The sequence below is a fragment of the Balaenoptera ricei genome, chromosome 14, assembly GCF_028023285.1.
Source record: "Balaenoptera ricei isolate mBalRic1 chromosome 14, mBalRic1.hap2, whole genome shotgun sequence".
NCBI classification, from domain to species: Eukaryota; Metazoa; Chordata; class Mammalia; order Artiodactyla; family Balaenopteridae; genus Balaenoptera; species Balaenoptera ricei.
This window is the reverse complement of record NC_082652.1, coordinates 35703099-35728344: the sequence shown is the minus strand read 5'-3', so window position 1 is coordinate 35728344 and position 25246 is coordinate 35703099. Positions and strand designations below refer to the sequence as shown.

General features: G+C 40.8%; 1 protein-coding gene and 1 pseudogene across 1 annotated transcript in view; both read right to left on the bottom strand.

The window, feature by feature from the left end:
- Nucleotides 1-25246, bottom strand: part of MYOM1 (myomesin 1) — a 137908-nt gene that overhangs the window by 77637 nt on the left and 35025 nt on the right. The window contains exons 6-11 of the mRNA XM_059895709.1: nt 16938-17030; nt 14925-15013; nt 14751-14813; nt 10960-11124; nt 8723-8884; nt 1594-1735 (exon numbers count right to left, since the gene is read on the bottom strand). Coding sequence (XP_059751692.1) covers nt 1594-1735; nt 8723-8884; nt 10960-11124; nt 14751-14813; nt 14925-15013; nt 16938-17030 — 714 coding nt within the window. The remainder of the gene's footprint in view (nt 1-1593; nt 1736-8722; nt 8885-10959; nt 11125-14750; nt 14814-14924; nt 15014-16937; nt 17031-25246) is intronic.
- On the bottom strand, nt 18297-19619 carry LOC132347712 (BTB/POZ domain-containing protein 10-like; annotated as a pseudogene).

Sequence of the window (25246 nt, the reverse complement as noted above, 5' to 3'; positions counted from 1 at the left end):
GGAGAACAGTATGGAGGTTCCTTAAAAAATGAAAAATAGAATTACCATATGACCCAGCAATCCCACTCCTGGGCATATACCCAGAGAAAACCATAATTCAAAAAGACACATGCACCCCAATGTTCACTGCAGCACTATTTACAATAGCCAGGTCATGGAAGCAATCTAAATGCCCATCGACAGATGAATGAATAAAGAAGATGTGGTACATATATACAATGGAATATTACTCGGCCATAAAAAGGAATGAAACTGGGTTATTTGTAGAGATGTGGATAGATCTAGAGACTGTCATACAGAGTGAAGTAAGTCAGAAAGAGAAAAACAAATATCGTATATTTAACGCATATATGTGGAACCTAGAAAAATGGTACAGATGAACCAGTTTGCAGGGCAGAAATAGAGACAGATGTAGAGAACAAACATATGGACACCAAAGGGGGAAAGTGGCGGGGTGGGTGGTGGTGGTGGGATGAATTGGGAGATTGGGATTGACATATATACACTAATATGTATAAAATAGAGAACTAATAAGAATCTGCTGTATAAAAAAATAAATTAAATAAAATTCAAAAATTCAAAAAAAAAAAGAATCTTACTAGATCTGTAAAAAAACGGTGCATTTACGTAGAGGGATACTTTTACAAAGGTAGATAGTTATGTTTTTAACTAAAATACAGATGCATATTTTTAAAAAAAGAATATATCTAAAACTTCACAGTTCATCATTATTCAATGATGAAATAACGTGGAAACATTTAGTGTACGGTTAAATAAAGTATAATCTATTATAAATATTTCTCTAGTTGGTACTGAGCCCAGTAGGCATATACTTACTTACTGCTATAAATATTAAGTTTAATCCACCTTGGTACAAACATGTCATACTACAGTGGCATAGATTATCTGCCCCTAGTGGTTTTTACAGTCAGGGTTTATTACTCAAAAATGGAAGACAATTGGAGCAACTATTTGAAAAGAAACTAAGTCAGACAATAATGTATTTAGGTCAATAATCTAAATTTGTTTCTAAATTGGCCAAGCTCACTGGATAATTCATATGTAAGACCCATTTACTATAAATATAAAGCCTCTAAGTTTTGGAGAATGTAAATAGCAGCAATTTGTAGATAAAACACAGTTTAATACTATGGATATTTGTTATTTCTTTGTCAAACTTGAATCCTGTGATATAAATGAGATTTTGTTAGTATTCTTAGAGTATTATTCTTTAAATTAATTAATATTCTTAAATTACTGACATACTAAGAATATGGACATTAAGTATATTGAATACCAGCTATTTCATTTCTAAAGTGGCCTCTATTAGGTGAACAAATTCATAATATTCTTGCCAAATTAGTGACTTGGGTTGGTAGTACAATTTAAGGATTATCTTTGGAATTTAGGTAAAAAAGGTAGGTATGTGTATATACATATATATATACATACACACCAGACAGAGACAGAGACACAGAGAAAAGAGGGAGAGGAGACCAGTAAAGAAAACACTTCACCTAGAAATGGTAGGAGAAATCAAGCATGTGTCTCTATGGCCAAATCACTTTAACTGAAGTTAGACTAAGTACTAACTTATCAATAAAATATCCCAGAATAGGACTCCCTCCATCCACAGCCGGCTGTTTCCAAGAGATGGTGATATAATCTTTGTTGGCATCCAAGGGCACCACATCCAAGGGAGAGGCTGGGGCTCCTTCAATCTCTGCATCAGCATCTGTGGGGATACAGAAGGATCCTGTTAACCCTCTCAGATGTGGTCTGTCAGCCCCAAAGGCCAAGGTCTTAGTGCAGACATTTCTTACCACACCACTGCAGTGGCTATATCTTTGGCCCCAGTGGAGCAATCTTCAATTTTGTAATTTGCTTACCAAAATAACAATGTGTGCTTTTCACCATCAGTACAAGGAACATTATGCTAGGAAGGGCTCTGAAAAGGACCCATGACCTCTGCCTCATGGCCCTTGCCTGCCCAAAATGTTCTAAAAGAAAATAAATAAGGACATGTTGAGGACTGCTATCAGAAAAGTCTGATGTAAGTTATGTCAGAAAGTCTGTTCTTAAGATAATTATTGTGCGGTGTTACTCGGAAACTATGAATGGCTCCAAAGGGGAACAAACAGCCCCTTCTGTCACCTTCTAGATACATCCACAAGAGAAGAAGAACCAAGAAGCTTTGCCCATCCCTATGCTGGGACCACCATTTTGGAAGAGAAACAAAAACATTCATTTTAATTAAATGTTTGTTCCCAAGCTGCAGATCCTTGCGAAAGTAACTCTGATGAAATAGCCACATCTGAGCTTAGTTTATCTGAGTTTAGTAAAAGTCTAAGATTATACAAGAAACAGAGTTCAGTGACTGTTCATGAAATGGGATCCTCTGACAGTGGGTCCCCTCAGCAGTGTGTGCACAGATAAATTAGTGACTCAGGGGTGTTTTTAGGAGGAAAGGAAGGGGAATGAAAATAACCAGATAGTGGCCTTTTAAGTGAAAATGATTAAGATAAGAGTCAGAATCCCAAGGGGAAGGGAACCACATTTGCCAATTCCTCTTGACATCTGGTCAACCCTTTAACAACCGGAATTAGTAGGAGAGGAGGCTGAGACATGTAGGAGCCACTCACCCAGGGAAAACACTCTTGCTGACTGAATAATAAACACTTTTTTTTCCTATGATCTACACTTCTATAACTCTAAGTTACTGAAACATTTGCTAACAGGGCTGTGCATTATCTGTGAAGATCTTAAATCACTTTGGTTTTGAACATTCTGTTTCTTGCCCCATGAACCTGCATGAACCCATGAACCCGCAGGATAATATCTCCTGCATAAGTGCTATAGGAGAGTGTAACCAAATCATCATGCCTAAAACAATGCAGAGTTCCTGCATGCCACACAACGGCAAATGGGCATTTTGGTGGGGAGAAACTTTTTTCCTTTTAGGCTTTCAGCGCACTGGAAGGTGGGGAGAAGGTCTGCTGATGGTGAAGGTGGAGCAGAGCTAGGATGGAGGTGGAGATGCTGAAGTTAACAGACCTAATAGCTGCTCACCTGCAAGGGGGACAGCTGGCAACCTCTAGCCATGTCCCTTTTTAGCAAAAAGCCCATAATGTAACAACCAGCAACGTTGGTGTTGATAGATAAATCCATTGTATGTAACAGAGCCTGGCAGACAGCAGACATTTAGGGAGCCATTTCTCAGCATTTCCATAAAATTGCTTGGAATATGCCATTTGCCATTTGGACTTGACAATCTTTCAAAACACGGTTCTGTACAGCAGCTGCTGGAAGCCAAATCCGAATACCATGCTGTATTGCTTCACACTTGTGCTCTTGGCTCCCAGCAGCTGCTACAGAGCGTCTGGCCCACAGCACCCACTTGGGCAACGTCAGTCCTCTTCTTAGCCTCTGCCCTTCCTTCTCCCAACCCTCCAAATAGTCAAACTTTTTGTAGCTTTGATGAATTAGGCCAAAGATTAGCCTGCTACTCTTTATATTCTGACCTCTGACACAGGCTATTTAATAACCTTTATCAAAATGTAAGTAATTTTATTGTTTATCTTTATTATAAAAGTAGTGTCTGCTTGTAAAATACATGATAATAAAAAATACATGTTAAAATCCCTCTTAATTCCATAACTCAGAGATTACTAACATATTTGCCAAGATTTTTCTAGATTTTTTCCCCTACATTTATAAACTCAAAAGTAATTGTTTTTCACAACAATGTAAATCAACTATACTCCAATTTTTTTAAAAAGTGATTGTTTTTTAAATAAAAGTGGGATTGGCGCTTCCCTGGTGGCGCAGTGGTTGAGAATCTGCCTGCCAATGCAGGGGACACGGGTTCGAGCCCTGGTCTGGGAAGATCCCACATGCCGCGGAGCGACTAGGCCCGTGAGCCACAGTTACTGAGCCTGCGCGTCTGGAGCCTGTGCTCCGCAACAAGAGAGGCCGCAATAGTGAGAGGCCCGCGCAACGCGATGAAGAGTGGCCCCCGCTCGCCACAACTAGAGAAAGCCCTCGCACAGAAACGAAGACCCAACACAGCCATAAATAAATAAATAAATAAATTAATTAAATAAAAGTGGGATTGGACTATATAGTTTCATGTAAACTGTTTTTCTGATATATTTTCATATTAGTAAGTATACATCATTAGTTTTCATTGCTGTGCAGTATTTGTGTGTTTATATGGAATATTTATTATACTTTATTTTCAGTTCCCATTGGTGGATATCTAGATTCCTTCCAGATTTTCCCCCAAACAAACATTTTTTTCAGCTTTGTCCACTTAAATTCCTAGAACTAGAATCGCTGGGAAATGCGCGCTGTTGGTACATAGTGGCAAAACACCCTGAGAAAAGCTAAACCGATTTACACTCACCAGCAACGTGCAGGAGTGCTGGTCCCTCCGTTCCTTCATCCCAATGGATTTTAAAACCTTGTAAATCTTTTCAGTGTGATAGATTAATTTTATTGCTTTGATTACTAGTGAAAACTTTTTCATAATTTATTTTTCATTTGTAATTCTTTCTTCATGACATTTATATCCCATCCTTTATCACTGTATCATCTTTCTTTCCTCCCTGCCATGTGTGTGGGAAGGGGAGGAAAGAATATATAAAAGTCTAGAAGAATATGTGATAAAATGATAACTTCAGGTATCTCTGGATGTTAGACTTACGATGGCTTTTCTTTTTTTCTTATTTATATTATCTATTTTTTCAGAAAGAACACATATTATGTATGTAATAAAAAAACTGGCCAAATATGTACAGCTCTGGAATGTGTTTCTGCAGACATATGGTGCTTTCTACACTGATCATTCTGGTTCAGAAGCTATTTTCTAAGCAGCAAAATACCAGAGCTCTGAAAAATGCATTGAAATGGCCTCATGCAGCTCAAAGTTTAAAAAAAAAACACCATAAAATGTCACTTAAAACACTTTGGCAGTTTCTCAAAAAGTTAAACACAAATTTAACATACGACCCAGCAATTCCACTTGTAGCTATCTACCCAAGAGAACTGAAAACCTAGGTCCATGAATAGGAACACGAATGTTCATAGCAGCATTATTCATAATAGTCAGAGAGTGGAAACAATCCAACTGTCCATCAACTGGTGAATGGACACACAAAATGAGGCATATCCATACGGTGCAATATTAGTCAGCAATAAAAAGGAACAAAGTACCAACATAAAGAACCTCAAAACATAGGCTCATGAAAAACGACAAAAGTAAAAGATCACATATTATATCCAGAAATGTTCAGAAAAGACAGTTTATAGAGGCAGGGAGTAGGTTAGTGGCTGTCTGGGGGCTAGACTGGGGATGGGAGTGGGGAAGGGGCACAAGAAATCTCTTTGGGGTGAAGGGGATGTTCTAAGCTGGATTGTAGATGGTGGGTGCACAGCTCTACGAATATTCTGAAAAGCACTGTCCACTTAGCATGGTTGACTCTTACGGTGTGTAATTATATCTCAATAAAGATTTTTTTTTAAGAATCTAAAATGTATCATTTAAAATAAACTTACAGGGGAAATCTTTTTCTAAAAGTTAAATTCACAACTCCATTTCTGAAATTTGTCTTTGCAATTTTGTCTTCCCCATGAATCTTTTCAATTCTCTCACATCAACATCTGATACATTTTAGAATCTTCCCTTATTTTGTGGATATGAAAACTGGCTTAATGATAAATTTCAATCCCTTCCCCCTGTCTGTGGTTGGTCATCTGAAGTCTGGCCTCAACCTGCAGAGAGCCACGACTCTGGATGTGGGCACTGAGAAATGTTGCTGAGGAAACCCTGGACTGTGTCAGAGTTCCCAGAAAAAGTCCACAAAGGGAATCCTCAAGGCATAACTTAAGTGTTTCTTGAGTCACCAGAGATACTCTTTGGTTCAGGTCAGACTGAGAGCAGAGGCAAAGACTCTGTTTGCTTTCAGTTATCATCTGGCCAGGTCTATCCGGGTGCTTTGTTTAAACAAACATACTTGCTGGTAACTTCCAGGAGGTCCATTTTTACTGCAACTGACCCAGAGGGCTACGCTTCTTTTCCCCTCGCAAGATCCGACTTTTCCCAAATGCTTTTGTGTAGGAGGAAGTCTGACGCAGTTTTCAGCTGGCATAGATATTCGTGCATCTTTGTCAGTTGCAAATCCGTGGCAGAATTCAATGATCATTTGTTATTGTTCAGTACTGGTGTGGTATATAGACTGCTGTCTCTCCTCAGTATCCATTCCTCCTGTTTCCTTTTAGTACCAGAACCCCTGAGCTTCTGCAGGCAACATGTTGCCCGGCTTCCCTCCCTGTGGATGTGTGGTAGAGTGTTCACCATGCAGAAGTGATGTGTGTGTCCCCGCATCTCTGCCCTTCCCACAGGCTGGAACGGGAACACAGGACAGTACCACGGGGGCAGTGGAGCAACAACATAGATGGGAGCCAGGACTCTGAATGACTGAGTTGAGCAGAACCACCCGGACCACCTTCCTACCTCTGGATTGATGGACATAGGACAGAAATAAACATTTTTTTAAAATTTCATTTCAGCAGCTTAACCTATTCCCTAATTAAAATCCTGGGTTAGCCATCAGAAGGCCTGTATCCTAGTCCCACTTCTGCTTCTAACTGTGAGGCTTTTGGTAAATCATGTTACTTTCCTGAGCTTTAGTTTTTGCATCTTAAAATTAAGGGGAGGGATTTCCCTGGTGGCGCAGTGGTTAAGAATCCGCCTGCCAATGCAGGGGACATAGGTTTGAGCCCTGGTCCGGGAAGATCCCACATGCTATGGAACAACTAAGCCCACGCGCCACAACTACTTAGGCTGTGTGGCAAAACTACTGAAGCCCATGTGCCTAGAGCCCGTGCTCTGCAACAAGAGAATCCACTGCAATGAGAAACCCGTGCACCGCAACAAAGAGTAGCCCCCACTCACTGCAACTAGAGAAAGCCTGCATGCAGTAACAAAGACCCAATGCAGCCAAAAATAAAAAATAAATAAGTAAATAAATAAATTTATAAAAAAAAAATTAAGGGGAATCTTAACATTTTTGTGTGCCTTAGACTCCTTTGGCAAAGTGGTAAAGAAAACCTAGAGGGCCCTTCTCAGAACAATGTTTTTAAATGCATAAAATAAAATAAAATACATGATCTTACCAAAGAAACTAATTATACTGAAGTACAGTTATAATCACAGACCCCTTGGGAGTCTGTGGACCCCAGTTAAGGACACCTGCATGACCTCTAATGTTCCACCCTCATCAAAACACCCAGGAGTTTATGGTTCTATTTAATGTATAAGAGATAAAAAATTAGCAAGTCTACCTGCATTGTTTATATGTTTATTTTCTGTATATTGTGACGTTTTGACATCTTAAAAGCCTTTCTGAGTAGGGAGAGATTTTCTGCCCCCATCTCCGGGGGCTAGCCAATTTTAACCCGTCCAGAGCTCACCTCCTCCATCTGGCCCGTGTACCCCAGGAGGAAATATTCCTCTGCCTTAATCATCTCAGCACCAGGGACCAGACAACTAAGCACGACCCCTGTAGCTTAGGGTCTGCTGAAGTTGTTCACACCAGCCAGTCCTGAACTGTTTACCCCGCCCTGCCATGCCTTTTCCACGGGAGATCCAATACAGACTGCGGTCTAAGCTCTCCCTCTGCCTCTTCTGCCTCCTGACCAACCAGTAGTGCCTTTGCTTCCCCATGTGGCCCTGGGTGGTTCTCTAGGACCTATGAGTATAATACACTCTTTTCCTGAGCCCCTCCTCTGTCTCCTCGTGTGGCCACACCTGACTGATCATCACGTAAAAGAACACAGAGCACTGCCTTTGTGGCCTGGAAGTGTTCATCGTCTTCCAGATGATCTGGATCTCATGTAGAAATAACATTCCCACTTGTACATGTCTGACCTGTTAGAGACATCGCTGAAAAAAGAAAGACTCCTAAAACCAACAGTTATAGTTTGTCTTAAGAATTCAGTTGTAGTTGGGGGCTTCCCTGATGGCGCAGTGGTTGAGAGTCTGCCTGTCAATGCAGGGGACACGGGTTCGAGCCCTGGTCTGGGAAGATCCCACATGCCGCGGAGCAACTAGGCCCGTGAGCCACAATTACTGAGCCTGCGCGTCTGGAGCCTGTGCTCCGCAACAAGAGAGGCCGCGATAGTGAGAGGCCCACGCACCACGATGAAGAGTGGCCCCCACTTGCCGCAACTGGAGAAAGCCCTCGAACAGAAACGAAGACCCAACACAGCCAAATAAATAAATAAATAAATAAATATAGTTTAAAAAAAAAAGAATTCAGTTGTAGCATCTTGTTTCCTAGTTCATTAAAACTAAAGCTATAAAGAAAAGGCCTGTAATGAAGTAATAAATTTGCTCTCCAAAATAGATATTCAAGAGTGAGTCCCCATCACTCTTTTATTGTAGCTTCTTCAGACTGAGACGGCTTTTTGCATCACTAGGATTTAGCCTCTCTACTCAGACACCTACAGAGCACTGCTCGGGGGGCTCGTTGAAGATGAGGAAAGTACTGACACTAGTGACAGTAATATAGTCTGGAAACTGGTCACCTTCCAACTGGTGCTTTCAGGGTTAAATTTTTACATTGGCTCTTTCATCGTTACCAAAAATATGTTTGGATAGATTGACATGGCCTCGGTGTTTTAAATATTCTCAGATGTTCTGCTTTTTGCTAGGTCTTACCTCGAACAAAGACGTAAGCGCTGTGTTGTTCATAATAGTCTCCCATTCGTACACGGATTTTGTAGAGACCTTCATCTTCCTTGTTGAGATGAGAAAATGTTAGTGTTGCCCGATCTCCACTCCAGTGTGTTTGCACCCACTTTGATGGAGAAACAGGAGCCCCTAGGGAACAAAAGTAAGCAAATTAACTGATTTCTTTCTCATTACTCTCTTCTTCCTCCTTCCCCTCCACTCTTCCCTCCCCCCAATTCTCTCTCTCTCTCTCTCTTTATTCCTCTTCTTCTATATTGAATGCTATCTGAATATTAGAGGAAGTCTATAGGGCTTTGAGTCATTCTGCCATGTTTATATTGGTTAAAATGTTAGAGCAGAAGTGAGGGGGGACCAGGGCCAGATACATAATCTGCAGGGCCCAGTGCAAAATGAAATTACAAGACCCCTTGCTCAAAAAAGCAGAGAAAAAAAACACAGTCAAGGTACTAAAATATAAGGCTTTGTCCTCTAAAAATAGTTTATTACTTATAAAACATGATAGGGTAATACAAATTGCAAAAAATAATATTTTCATGCCATAATTTTACATACAAAAATAATACTTTATTAAGTGATATGTTGATTGATAATACGATATTTTTTACTTACTTTTCTGCAAACTCAGTTACTTTTAGTAACTTCATTTTAAATTGATATAACTGAAAGCAACATCAGTCACTCTTTGCAAATGCAAGATCATAAATTAGTTTTGATTTTTTTTATTTTAAGAAGGATCTTTCTGCTGATGCAACTATTAATGCAGGTGTTAAGAGTATTACATAGTCATAGTAATATATAGTTTTATACATTATAGTATTATATAGTTATGGTGCTATAAAGTTAACATTGGGTTAATCTTCTGATGAACTATTTCAAAATATAAATTTTAGTACTCTAGAGCTGACGATTCTTTTTTTTTTTTTAAACATCTTTATTGGAGTATAATTGCTTTACAATGGTGTGTTAGTTTCTGCTTTATAACAAAGTGAGTCAGAGCTTATGATTCTTGAGGAACAATTTTTTCTAAAAAGATTTAACTCTTTATACAAATAGTTTCATGTAAGTCTGAATTTAATTTTACATGTAAATTTACATAATTGCATCCTAATGTTTTCTCTTACATGTCCTGTAACTTGTGGTCATACAAGAAACTGAAAATGACTTCATGATTTGTATATAATTCAAATGCCTGTTTATGCATCCTCTCACTGTATCTTTGATTATGAGGAAAAATTAATTTAAAATTATCTTTCTTGTTAATAACTGCTTCATCCATAGTTTCGTATGAAAATAGTGTTCTTTTTCATTGAATGTGACAGTCTTTAAACTTAATTTTTATTTCCAAGCCTGTGAATATTTGCTTTGCAATGTTGTGGCAGTTTTCATAACCAGAGAGTCTAAACTCTGAAGAATTCTAACAACTGCCTTATGTGCCTTACTGCAATGTCTATGTACATGCTTTTATTTTATAATATTTTACAGACAAGTTTATTGCGTGATTGCTGGCAGCTCCTGTCACGGTGCTCAGGCCAGGAAGCTCATATCTGTGCAGATCCCACAAAGACGCATTCTGGGGCGGACAGGCAATCTCGGCTCCCACTGTGGGCGCCCACACCGCCCCACGTGGGGCCCCTCCTCTCCTCTAGGGCCACGCCGGCCAGCAATGTTGCTGCTGCTGCCGCTACTGCTGCCGTGACTGGTTTCACTCTGGGCCCAGGTCCTGGTCTCAGCCATGGCCTTGGGATGGCCCAGACTGCCCGGTGCCCACACATGCACTGAAGTTCAGGCCAACTGCATGGTGAGCATGCTGACCACCACCCACCGTGCCTGGGGACCAGTGGGCATGCTCCATAGTCCCACTGGACTTCACTGGACTCCGCTTTATTTTACCAAATAAAATTAACTTACAAAATGAATATACATCCAACTTGCAAAATGAGAATACATTTTTTTGTAATCCTTTCCCTATATTACTTGGTGATAAGAAATTATAATCTCCACAGATATATTGCGAAAGTTCTGCTACTCTGATATATGTGTAAAAGCTTTTGTAACATCCAAAAGGTTATGTCCTCTAACGTTCAGATTCTGCCAGCTCTGGTAAAGAGAACTGCAGCCTTATGGACATTCATGCTCTGGGGCCAAACCTGGGCTGTGACCTTCTGCAAATAAGAACCTAGTGAGAATTCATTAGTAAGGCTCACCATTTCGGTACCACTGGATCTCCGGCTGGAAATGTTTAATTTCAGGAGTGATAACTACACGGCAGCCTAGACTCATCGTCTCGCCTTCTCTCCCGAAAGACACATCAAACTTGTCATCAAAGTGGATCTCAAACTTGGACGCATAACCGTAAGGGGTCACAGCAACTGGGCACAACAAAAACAAACATCAGTAATTTACTTTTTGTCATCAAACAGACACAAGCATTTTAATAAGCACAGGTAGAAAGCAATCACAACAAACCTATCAAGTGACATCTGGGCAAAAACTAAGTCTTATAAAAGAAGTATGTAGCATATTCACATATATCATTATATTGAAATGGAAATTCTGTGTATGGAAATTCTTGCTTCATTGGTCAGATAAGCTAAATGCTTATTTTTACTATTATAATTAATAGAATTTAAAAGGTCAGGTTTAACGCCTTACATAAAATATAAATGAACACCACATTTAGCTTAGACTTAAATATAGCTGCAGTATATGCACATTAAAATGTTAGATTCTGAGTTCATTTAATCTTTACTGCTTGTACTCTTGGAACAAATAGCCATATCGATTTCTCATAAAAATTGAGTTTTTTAGTAAGTGGCTTCAGCTTCTTTGATGATCTGGGTTAAAAAAATACAAGAAACATCAATGGGAGAAAACAAAGTTTAAAATACCATTCTTAGAAATATCTTATTTATAGATTGAGTAAATACCTGCACCATAAACTCTCCTAGGTTTTATTTTCTCTTTTCTCAAAGGAAAGGGCCTGGGAAAATAATGACTATTTTCGATGGCTTCCTACATGCCAGGAACTTCACATTTGACATGTCATCTAATCCTTGCAAAAACTCCATGGCATAGTTACTAGTTTTTCCTCTCTTTCAGGTGGGGATATAGAAGTTCACAAATATAATATATAGCTAACACCAAGGTTTCAAAGGCATCATGTGTGAAACTGAAATTCAAATGTATAACTGCCCAACTCTAAAACTTAGGCCCTTTTTCTCCTATTTCAATTCTCTTCCTAAGACCTCTTAGAATTAATTTGAAAATGCAAGCTAACATTAACTGAGTTCACCTTGTGCCAAGTATTATTCCAAGTGTTTAATATCTACCAACTCAATTAAGCCTCATAATAACCCTATCAGGTAAGTGCCATTATTATTCCCATGTTATCAAGGAGGAAACAGCAGCACGAGGAGACTAAATAACTGCCCATATGCACCCTGCAGATGCAGGATTTACACTGGCAGGCTGTTTCCAGAGCCTGTGCTCTCAACCAATACATGGGGTTGACTTGACTTTGTGTGTCCCCAGGCAACCACTCACCAACAGGGAAATGACTTCTCTTTGAAGCATGTGTCCCATCTGCCCCATTTTTATATGATGATGTCCCACTGAGATCAAAACGCAAAACAACTTGAACAGATCTTGTTTATTGGGAAGTTGGGCTGGTTCCAAAGCTGCCTCAGGGAGTAGAGATAAGGGTTATAGGGAGGGCCTGGTTTAAGTCAGGGGTTGGCAAATCTGTGAGCCAACTCTGGATTGCCTCCTGTTTTGTACCATGAAGGATGGTTTCTAAATTTTTTAATGGCTGAAAAAAATCAAAAGAAGGATAATATTTTGTGACATGGGAGAAGTCATAGGAAATTCAAATTTCAGTGTTCATAAATAAGGTTTTATCTGGATACAGCCATGCTCATTCATCTATCTATTGCCGATGGCTGCTTTTGTGTTACAGTGGTAGAGTGGAATAGTTGTGACACAGACCCACACAGCCTAAACTATTTACAGTCTAGTCCTTTACAGAAAATGTTTGCCAACCGCTGGTTTAGAATATGGTTTGGAGTTAGAAAGACCAGGTTACAAGTCGCTATTCTACCATTATGCGTGGTCTTGACCCATGATTTAATCTCTCTAAGTTGTTTCCTCATCTGCATAGCACAGATAAAAAGGCACCCAGTTCATAAGCTTTGGAGAGCATTAAATGAATCAATGCATATAAAAAATGTCCTAGGGGACTTCCCCGGAGGTCCAGTGGTTAAGACTCTGAGCTTCCACTGCAGGGGGCATGGGTTCGATCCCTGGTCAGGGAACTAGGATCCCACATGCCACACGGAGCAATCAAAAAAAAAAAAAAAAAAAAAAACTGTAAATCACCAGTAAAGCTGGGGGTGCTGTCTCCCATCTCAAAAAAAAAAAAAAAAAAAAAAAATGTCCTAGTACAGAGTCTGGCACAACTGATCAATACATATTAACTACTAGAGCAGAACCAAGGGCAGGGAGCTTTATCCATGATATTTACCAGCATATTCCAACCACCTAAACTGGTACCTGGCACATAGTAGATGTTCAATAAATACTAGTTGAATTAATGAATAAGAGCCCTCCGTTCTCTATGCTGGGAACAACTGCACTCAATTCAGGAGCCAGAGGAGGCTCTAAAAGATTAAGAAGTTAGAGAAGTAAGATTGAGCTGGGCTTTCAGACTCTGGCTTGATGGAGAAGAGGGGAATGGGAAAAACATGGATGATGATATAGAAATGGGACTGAACAGGATACGTGTGGAGGATTGTAGAATGACCAATAGGCCAATCTTGGGGACATTGGGGATAAGTCATAGTTTCAAATTTCCCAGCTATTCTATCTCAGTATAAATCAAATGATAGGGAAGGACATGATTTGGGATGTGTTCCTCCTACACTCTCACCCATCATCCCCTCTTGCCCATGGGATTGATACCAATGATTACAATTTAGAATATTAAAATTAGGAGCCATTCCATGAAGTCGATGGAGTAGGTCATCTACAGACATCAAACTAATTAGGTGAAAAATTGACCCATGAGAAAGTATTTTCATCAACAATTTTTAAAACTACCACTTATTTTTTAATGTTTGGAAAATAAGAAGTTTGGGCTTGACTACCTTTTTCAGTCTGAACAATGTAAGCATCAAATTACTTGAACAACAATAAGGATTTTATTTTTATTGCCTCCCATGAAAAGAAGTTCTGATATAGATGAAATGACTGAAGTTCACAAATTTACAAATTACTATGGATCAGAATATTGTTCATAATTTGTTATTAAACCACATTTAGACCTCATTAAATTGCATTTCATAAATTAATGTATTTATTTATTCATTCATCATCAAATACTACTCTACATCAGGTGCTGGGGTTTAAAGATAAAAGGTCCAGCCTTGCCTTCAAGTGTCTCATGGGTCAGTGGGAAAGAACAGTTAACAGTGTCCAGTGAGATAGATGCTTTTATGAAGGTGCCACAGCTTCACTGGGGACACCGAACCCTGAGTGGGTGGGGCCTGGGGTGGCAGTGGGGTCAGACACGTATTTCTCAAGGAGTTGATACTGAACTGGATATTTAAGAATGAGTAAAACTGCTCTGATATAGTCCAGACTGTGTGTGTGTGTGTGTGTGTGTGTGTGTGTGTGGTTAAATCACTCTGCACAGGTTTGTGTAATGATCCTTCTCAATTTAAACACAGAAAGACTTAAAAGCATTTTAAATGCTTTTAAGACTTAAAACCATTTTTAGCCTGTCACATCTGGGCATTTATAAAACCAGAGCAAAGCAATTATATGCAGAAAGAGAATATAGTAACCAAAGAATCTGAAAAAATAAAACCAACCACAGGTAGTATTACACACATACTAGCATATATTATAATATAGACTATGTATTTATTTCAGCATTATGGAACAGCTTATTATGCAGTATTGTACAGAGATGACACAGCAAATATACTTTTAAACTTACAGATGGGGGGCAAGGTGGAGGCCCCTGCACGGAAGAAAGTCTCATCAAGCTCTCCCTTATATCCTAGAAAAGAAAGCAGAAAAGCATGCCAACTGTTCCTTGACTTTATTTTTTAGCAGTGAGAATAAATTTTTTAAAAATACACTTTGAATAAAACAAGTCCAGCAAACTTACTCTTTACCACAACTGAAGCATATGCTGAAAGCTCTCCTTTAGCATTCATCGCCGAGGCCCGGTACTGAGCGGTGTCTTCAAAATCACATCTGAAAGAACGGATGGAAATGAGTGCCCAGTGCAGTGACACTCCTGGTACAGTCGTCCCTCAGCATCCGGGAGGGATTGGTTCCAGGACCCCCATGGATATTAAAATCCGCGGATGCTCAAGTCCCTTAAGTAAAATGGTGTAAAATAGTCGGCCCTCAGTATCGGCGGGTTCCGCCTCCTCAGATACGGAGGACCGATGTAATTGCTAGCTGTTTCATCAAGGATCTCTTTGCTAACAAGGCACAGGGCAAATCACTGACTGACACATAGCTCTTCGGCACTCTTGATAAAGCTACTCTCTCTGACCCAGCACCCTGTGGTGTTATATAGGCCAACAGATCTATCTACCAACAGCTATAGTCCACTGTGACCCTAACCTGGGTTCATTTAAAATGTCCAAAAAAAAAAAAAAAAGTCAACAAAGTGTCAAGCATATAAATTACAGTGTGAACAGTGTGATGAAAAATTGGTCTAAAGTTGTATCAGGAGCAGAAAATGTCCAGCCATGTACCTTTGGAGCAGGTAAGACCCCGAGCACCTTGGGGCCTCCCTCAGGGTGGGTTTCAGTCTGGGAGGCTACAGGGTGATGAAGAGACAAAGAAACAGCCTCTCCTTATAGACGCCCACAGACTCCCTGAGCCACAAAATGGATCCCGGTTGGTCTAATATGCTCTAGCCTCAAAGTACAAATAAGTTATTTAACTTTCAATTCTGCTAAGGTTCAGGCCCACAGAACAACATAAGAAGTGCCATTTGGAAGTTCCTCTAAGTTATAATGCAGAAATTGGGATGTCGTTAATAATGGAGTAGAGAGAGAAGGATCTCACACAGAGATGAACAGGCTAAGATTTCAAAGAAGGCTGTTTTGTGTCTTATCACTGCCAGTGTTCGTGTTCTTCATTGTTCCTCTGGGTTTAGTTTCATTTGTAAAATCTTAGTTCTTGTTGAAATCTACAGACATCAATAGAACCCCAGGAGGGTCAATACAGTTGCCTTTCCCATAGCTATTTAATTATAAAGCAACCACATAGCTCGCTGCCGCCTCGGTAGAATCTCCGACTGGCAGAATGGATGCAACTTTAGGAAGGGGTCAATGCTTGGCGAAAGCCCCAGGGTCCCAGGGTTCTTTCTGCTTTAAGCCCAGCATCACCTGTGTCAACTGCTCTGACCTGAGAAGGCTATGAATCTCTTGAGATCAGAATGACGTAAATTTTACTTTGACAACTCAGCATGTCATGGTTTTATTTGAACCGAAAATGCTGGGAGCTTGTTTAACTTTTTCATCCACATAACTAGGCTTGGATTTCAAAACCGCATTAGGAGACATGATAAACCTTTGAAAACTTGGAAATTTTGATGTGGATTCTGCTTTCAAATTTTGCTTTAAAAACATCCCAATGTCAGGCTCTGCATCCATCTACAGGCTGACAGGGTGGGCACATAGTTTCCCACAGTTCCTGGTGAGCTGAAGGATAGAACAATTTCTCCAAGTCCGGCTTACTTACAATGTCACCCACCCCAAACTTCATCGGCCTATACTGATTAAAGGCAAAAGTGTATAGTGATGGCATAGATTTGGAACCCTGAAAGGATAACTGAATATAAATGCCTATTTATGTAACTTATTTTCTTACTAATGTCTAAGAAAAACTCTCCAGTATATAAAAGGATAAATAGATACAAATGAATTTTTCCTCATCGTCTTTGACTAAATTCAAGTAAGATCACTTTGGGAGGTAACGTGGGCTTGGTAAAAGTGTCATGCTTATTGCTTTTAGGTGTGCACCAAGAAGCAATGTATGGGACTGTCCCCCATCCTGATCATGCTACATTGGGAGGAAAAGGGGACAGTCATTAACTGGAGCGCAAACTGCCACCCTAAGCAATTGCTGGGCAACACACACAGACCCTGATGTCTCTTACGCGTTTATCTCCAGAGTGTGAATTCCATATCGGCTTTCGATAATATACTTTCCAGGGTTTGCATGGACGTTTATTGGCACCTGATTTTTATACCTATGAGACAATGGAAACAAGGTGAAGTAAGTTGAGGTGTAAATAGATTCATGATTAAAAGCAACACACACACAACTGTTGTTCTTGAAGGAACACCTGTAAACACAGCACTGAGGTCGGTAGCAGGGTCTGTTCAATAAATGCAAATAAAACGCATTAGAAATATTATAAAACTTCTTTTTTTAACATTAAAACAATGGAATTTTATTTTGATGAAAAACGAGTTTACAATCATTTAGTAAATGCAGAGCAAACGCTTCATTTTCCTATCCCATAACTCGAAAAAAATCATTAGTAAATGAATATCTGTGAACAGATTAAGGGTAAGGCAGACTGGATAATAAACCACCTGAAGTTCACACTCCCTGCATGTGACTCACTTGAAAAGGATGAAAACGGCACTGAAGATAACTGATAAGATATGGGCATTGAATCCCATCCTAATCATTCAAATAAGCCCAATGATACTCATTTTTTGCTCATCATGGGCAGCAAACTATACACATTTCACTGAAGGAATACTTTGATAGAAGCACTTACTTAAATTATATTGTGCATCACAGCTATAAAATGGCTTGAACAGTTCCACTTGACCACCATATATAAAGTGCAACTATATAATATTCTACATTTTATCTGGGGTGTGATGAATATCAAGCTAGACTGAAAGTACCCCAGCTGCCAATTTCCGCCACTTCTGAAAAGATCTAGATGTGTGAAAAAGGACTGTTCCCCCATACAAAGAACCAATTTCACAAACCTACTGGTAAACAAATACATTTATATAACTGGAACCTCAAGATGCTAGAGTTGTACTCATTTAAAAAACCATTCAGGGCTTCCCTGGTGGCGCAGTGGTTGAGAATCTGCCTGCCAATGCAGGGGACACGGGTTCGGGCCCTGGTCTGGGAAGATCCCACATGCCGCTGAGCAACTGGGCCCGTGAGCCACAATTACTGAGCCTGCGCGTCTGGAGCCTGTGCTCCGCAACAAGAGAGGCCGCGATAGTGAGAGGCCCGCGCACCGCGATGAAGAGTGGCCCCCGCTTGCCACAACTAGAGAAAGCCCTCGCACAGAAACGAAGACCCAACGCAGCCATAAATAAATAAATAAATAAATAAAACTAAAAAAAACAAAAACAAAAAAAAAAAACCATTCAGCTACCTTTGGTCTTTAAAAAAGTCTACACTGCAATATCCTAAACACTGTTCTGTGCATCTCACGATGCAGAGAGTGGCCTTGCAGTGCAGGAAGAGGAGAGTGCAGCGTCATTGTGAAGAGTAGCATGCTATGGTTTCAAGGAACGTCACCATCACAGCATCGGATTCTGTGCGTCAGGATCGAGGTCATGGTTGCTAGAAGGGGGATGGATAGGGAGAATATCCAGCTCATCCACTTGAGGAGTTGGGTGCATGACTACCAGCTGGTCCTGGGGAATGTCAGCTGCAGCTGCTGCAAGGTTGATGATAGATTTACTCTTTACACACTGAAAGTCTACACACCGGCTCTTTCCTTCTTCCTTTTCCCAAGACATTAAATAAAGGGTCTTTGGACATAGTTGTAAATCACTTCTGGGCAGCCCCCAGGCCTTTTCTTTTACTTTTTCTTTGTAGGTTGTATAACTTTCTATCCCAATCTAATCTTCTTAAGACCCCCTCTGTCAAAACTGATTCGGCCACATCTCTGTTTTCAATGTACTTGAAAAATCTATATAATTTTGTGCTATAAATAATTTGTGAATATTATTCTGCCATCCGTGGTGGATACTCTTCATCCCAATCAACCACATCATCGTCTGTAAGCACCACTATGTGGCATTCGCATTCCCCACTCTGGGCACTAGCTACCATGAGAGGCAGAATCATTTCTTCCGGGTAAAATTTGAACTGTCTACGGGCACCATCATTTGATAACTCATGCATTAGGGCACTGAGATCTCTACATTTAATAGTACTACATTCAAAAGAGATACAAAGAGAGTCGCATGGTTCTCTCAGTTCAGGAATAGATATGCCATCGGGACAATGGATTATTCCTGTTTTATAGTAATCCAGAATAGCTCGAAACCACCTCATACTCTCCCTTCTCGCTGGGACATGTAGAGTTATGTTCTCTGCCAGATCCAAACATCCTGCCCAACACTGTATATGGCTGAGCAGTAAAAATGGATGGGTCTACAACACATTTAGTGTTATCCACTATTAATGTCACTTGTTCTGACGTTCTTATATTCCGACCTCCTTCTTTGGCATTTTCATACACAAACACCATTTCCCCAGATGTCTTACAGCTACCATCTGAACTTGACTGACTACTGTTCCTGTTGCTGTTCCCAGCACTGCTACTGGAACCATTTGGAGATGCTTTTTGAGGATGAGGACTGCTTGGACGAGAGGAACTGTGATCTTTTTCACGTTCAACATGGTGCTGTTGTGTTGGAGAAGTAACATTTCTAATACAAGGAGTGAGCTGAGATTCTGTTCTTTCGTGAGATGAATCTTGTGATCTGTCACTTGACCTTCGTCTATCTCTTGATCTCTCGTTGAGAGATATCAAGTCACCATGTAGACTCATTTTGGTGTGGTCAACAACTCCTTTGGCAACATGTGAGGGAGTACCTGAACGTTTATAAAGTTTACGATGTCTACTATTCAATTTCCGATCCCCGTTCTCTGGATCACTGGAGTTACTGTCATAAGGATGAGGCCATCCTGCCACCCCACTTCAAGCTTCCTCACACCGCTGCTCTGAAAGCACACATGTAGCACCCATAACCTGTAGTCCCCCTTGAGTGTCCAGGCACAGGCCGGGGCCGGCGACACCTCCGCTTCCTCCCCAGCTGGATCCCTCCGGAGGTGTCTGTGGCAGCGGATGCTCTGGCGGCTGCGGCTACAAGAGCCGCCCCAACAGGTTGCAGGCCGGCTCCTAGGCTGCTTCTCGCCTAAAACTTCTTGATGAATGTGCTTTCCGCTCCTCCATTATAAAAATTACGTTCAAGAAGTTGGCCATTCACAGCAATGTGGTTGAATCTTGCATGTGTAATGTTGAGTGAAAACAGCCAGACACAAAAGAGTATAATGATTGCTTTCATGTAAAGTACAAAACCAGAAAAGACTAATTAATGCTGCTAGAAGTCAGGAGAGTGATTCCCCCGGAGAGGGGCAGGGGATTAAGGAGGCATCCTGGGTGCTGAAATTGTTTGGTTTCTTGATTTAGGTGCTGGTTACCTGGGTGTATGCAGTCTACAAAAATTCATCAGAGTTCTACATTTATATGTGATACGCACTTTTTAATGTGTATATGATACTTCAATAGAAGATCTAAAAAAAAAAGAAAAGAAAAACTTGCCTATTGTTGACACAACAGAGAGGAAGGCTTCGAGTGGGTTTTTTGTTGGCTGTCTGTGTAGGATGAAAGCAAAACATTCTTCCCACTAACATTCTTGCATGTTGTTCAAAACCTTGCCATTGCATTGAAAGCTCATTATATTTGTTTTACTCTTTTGTGAGCAAGCATAGCTCTCATCTTGGAAGAACTTAAAATATCAATCATGAAAGAAAACTACTGACAGATAGGAGCTGAAAGAGTCCCTTTTTCTGACTGGCCATCCTTGCTGAAGCCGCTCAGCCTTCAGAGGCTGGGGCTCCACGGAGGGGCCCCTCCTGAGACACTGTCTCCTGAGTCTGCAAGGGGCACCTTCTTCACCACGTCCTCAGGTTCTCAGTAGCCAGTGGCTATGGTGCTGGAACAGGCTTTTCTGCTTAAGCCACTTTCTGTCCCAAAGAGGAGCTGGACTCCATTTGATTCCCTTTCAGACACCCCACTTCACTTGCGCAGACATCGCAAATAACGCTAATAACCATAACAGACACAGAGTGTTTACTGTGAGCCAGGCAAGTGCTTTAAATTCAATCCTCACAACAACCGCACGAGATGGTACTACTTTTAACATAGTAAAGTAGTACCATTTTCCAGGTGAAGAAACCCAGGCATGGAGAGGTTAAGTGTCTTGCCCCAGCTCTCACGGCTAGAACAGCAGAGCTGGGATTTGAACCCAGGCAGTCTGGCTCCTGACAACATGGGATGCTTCCACTTTCCAACTGTTCTCTATTTAGCTGCATTTTATTTCTTCGAATTTCTGCACATGGATATAAGGAGGTTTGGGAGCAGGGAAAGTGGTGGAAAGGGAGAGAAAGAAAGGAAATAATCTTCAGCCAATCCCTACCTCTCCCCAGCTTGTACACTCATACACACACACACACACACACACACACATGCACCCTATGTCCCTAAAACGCATCACTTTTTATACTTTAAAAAATGTACAGTTCTCCTTCTCCACCTAGCAAAATCCCAACTCGTCCTTCAAGGCTCTGATCAAATGTCACTTCTTCAATAATCTCTCCCTTGAAATCCCATACAATATCATTCCTGCCTGTCTGCATTGGTGTTACTTGGTTCAAATGGAAATCTATAACATTTATCAAATTACGGTTGGACAAGTGTCACTTCTACTAAGGTGTGCGTGCCTTGAAGCTGGGGATTGTGTCTGATCCGTACTTACTTCTATTGCCACTCTCAAGGAAGTAGGCATCACAGGCAAATATTAGGCACTCAGTGTTTGCTAAACTGGATTGAACAGAGTTATTGGGTAACACCATAGATTTAACTGTGCTTCCTGATTTGGGGCCGAAGGAACGGAGTTCTGACAAATCCATCCTTCATGATAGGGATAATTTAAAATAAGTGCATGTGAAGAAGGTGTGTTGAGGCTCTTTGTGTCCCGGTTCCCTAGCATGTGAACTGGGGTCGGGGGGGGGGTGGACTGGCTTAGGAATCGCAGCTGCGTAGCAGGTGTAGGGGCACAGCCTTCTGCCGCACCCTTGGGAGTCATCCCTAGCTGTTTCTGACAGCCCAGAAGCAGCCTCAGTTAGCTGTCTCCCCACAGGGCTCCAGGCAGACAGCACTGTTTGATCAGAGATGGCTTGTAAAAAGAAATCTGCCGGCCCCTCCTAATCTGGAACATTCCTTGCTTTGATGAATGACAGGGTAGAACACGTTAATCAGCATGTTCTCCTGACTGAATTGGTTTAGGTCATTTCACACTTGACTCAAAAGCTCCCTCTTGCTCAGTTTTCTCCTTTGCTGTGGTGTTTTCAGTATTTCCTTCTAACGTAAGAAGAGAAATATGACACCCAATTCTGTGTGGCAGGTGCTACTTGACCAAACAACTGAGTGACACTCGATTTGGCTTCTGACCAAAAATGTTGTTCATATTTCTATAAAGTTTGAATTAAAACAGCATTTGCAGCTCCCAGGCTTTCCTTCACCTTCCTTGTCTTCCTGTCCTATCCGACCTAGCACCTCAATGCCTTCCCCCCCATCCCCCGACCCCCGGCTAAACAGCCATGGCTTTTCTCTCTCTGTCTCTGTCTGTCTCTGTCTCTGTCTCTCTGTCTCTGTCTCTCTCTCTCTCTCACACACACACACACACACACACACACACACTTTGAGGAGCTTCCATTCTCTCCACTGGAACTCCAATGTCAGTGTAAGAAGCATCTGTTTTAAAGCTGCAGACATGGATTAAGTGAGGAAGTGATTCAATTCTATTCTCCAAGGAATTAACATAGCGAGGCACTTGGGTTCAGAGTCATTTGCGATTGGCTGTCTTCACCATCAAGTCAGGGGAGAAAAGTAGGATTTGAGGCCTGCTCTGTATATGCTTCACAGTTTGTTACTTCTGGAAAATGAAATTCCAAACTGGTCAGTCATCGGCTAATTTTGGAGAGTTATCTACACCCTGGGGTGATTTGTCAGAGGGTTTCTGAAATTCTTGTGAACATTTAGATGTACACCATTTTCCTTATCATTTTCACATAGAGTCTATGAACTAGTTAATGAGCTTCTGTTATAAGTATTTCTAGAATACTCTTCATGTATGTGTGTAAAATACACACTTAATTCCTCCAAACAAATGTCTGTTTGGATATTGGGCTGACTTTGATAAGAAGGGATTACAGTGAAAGCTCTTTGGCAGTGTAAAGCATGGTCAAACAAAAGGGCTTCACTCTAACTTTTCTCTATCAGCAAATAATGCCTGCCAAAATGATCTTTTCATGTTGAATACCCCTACAAGTGTGGTTGCTATTTAGAATGCAACCCTACTGTTTTGAATAAATAGCTGTTACTTTAAAAACCAATTAGCTGAGAGAGAGCTATTTCATTAGCATAGAATTTGGACTTAAATAAATAAGAAAAATCTAAAATAAAATCCCAAACCCTTATACCTGGGAAGTAATTATAAATAATTTTTAACTATTTTAAATGCAGGCTGTTTTCCTAAGATAATATGGTAGTAATTGCTAAATTTAAATACATTGTAAATAACTCTAATCTTGTAAACAAATTCAATACAGGATTCTATCATGGAATTTATGAATTCATATAATTTGCAAAAATAGATTAAGGCTTTTCCAAATCTCTGGACTCTTCCTAAGATACATTTCTCGTACTATTTTCTTGCCAGGTTTTGAACCTTACCATGCCTAGTGACAAATATCTTTGTCTATTTGACAGTGACTTCAGGGATAATGTGAAGAATTTCAAATATGTATTTTTAAGTGTCTTGCGTGAGGATCTAGCCCAGTAACCACATACACATCTGAAAACGTGGGTATTGAGTGAGCATTAGACTAATACTAATCCTCACTAACACTAACACATTGCTCCGGGGAGTTTGTGTGAGTCTCCCTGCAGATTACAATCCAGGCTTCCATTGAAAAAATTGATTTAGACTTTGGGCTCGAAATGCAATTAAATCTGGCTCTTTTTTTTAAAAAAAAAGTGTAAAATTAATGCAATTCTCTCCTTCTCTTAAAGAGAACTTTTCTCCCTCATTTCACATATCTTTTACAATTTGACTGGGCAATACAGGCATATGGTTCAAGGATCAGAAAATATCAGGGTGCCCGGGAAACATTCTCCTTCCTCAAACCTGTCTGCCTTCTGCCCAGCTCCTCCCAAAGCTAACTGTTCTCCTTAGATTCTTACATAGCCTTCCAGAGCTTCCTTATGCAAGTAATATGGATACAAACATAAATGTTTTTCCTCCCCTTTTAAACCAATATATAGCCTATTAAACAAGTTATTATATAAATATAGCCTATTAAGTAAAACAGCTTTGGTTTTTCACCACATATACATTTCTCCTTCTCTGTTGACAAGCCCTCCTTCGGGATGGCCTACTTCACTGTGGTGGTGCAGCTGCGTCATCTACAACTAACTTTTCTACTGGACGCAAAGCCCACAGGCTTCCTTCTGCTCGGAAAGTGAGCTGGAAATAGGGCGGTGCTGCTCAGCATCTCCACACCTGGCCCTGATGAATGATGGGCGCTCCTGTCAGTGAGTGATCCCCGGGTACCCTCTAGATTCCATCCAGACGGATTTAGTCAGTACGCGGGGTTGGCCAAAGAGCAGCTGCTGTGTGTTGACATCATTTGTTAGACCTCAGGGGCTTCCATGACCTGAGGGTGCCCAGTGGAAACTTGGAACTGAACCCTCTTTGGAAAGGAGTCTGAGGGAGCCAGGCCCCAGGCACACACATGCCTTTGAAAGACGTGGCTAAGGCCCTAAAGGCTTCAAGCGGAGGCATCACAACTGCCCGCAGCAGCATCACACACTTATTTCTGTACTTTCCCTTCTTCTATTCAGTAAGGTCATTCTCAATTATTTCTTTCATACTTATACTCAGTGTCAGGCCCAGGAAGCTGCAGCTGGGTACAAAAGAGGCATAAATGCCAGTAAATTAGTCACCACTAACCGTGGTTCTTGCTAGGTCGTGGATTCCCTGCTCATTGAGGGGAAGGATGTTCACTGAAGATCGCATACTCTGGACCAGCAGCTTGCAAAGTAAATTAGAGCTTCATTTCATGATTATTTTTAAAAAGGCAACGTACCCAGCATGCTATAATCAATCCTACATGGAAGTTTACTCTCAGAGGTGGATTTACCTTGAAACCAGTGAAGCTCAAGTTTCAGGGTCTCTCATCAGCATGGGTCCCCATAAGGCTCTGTGCCTAATGCATATGACTTAACTTTATATTCTTTTTTGTAAAAGTGCTCCTCAAATTGTATAACTCTTATGCCCCACAAAACCTGGCTCTGACCTTATTTATTGCCACAGCCAATTTTCAGTTATCTGCTAGCTCATTGTC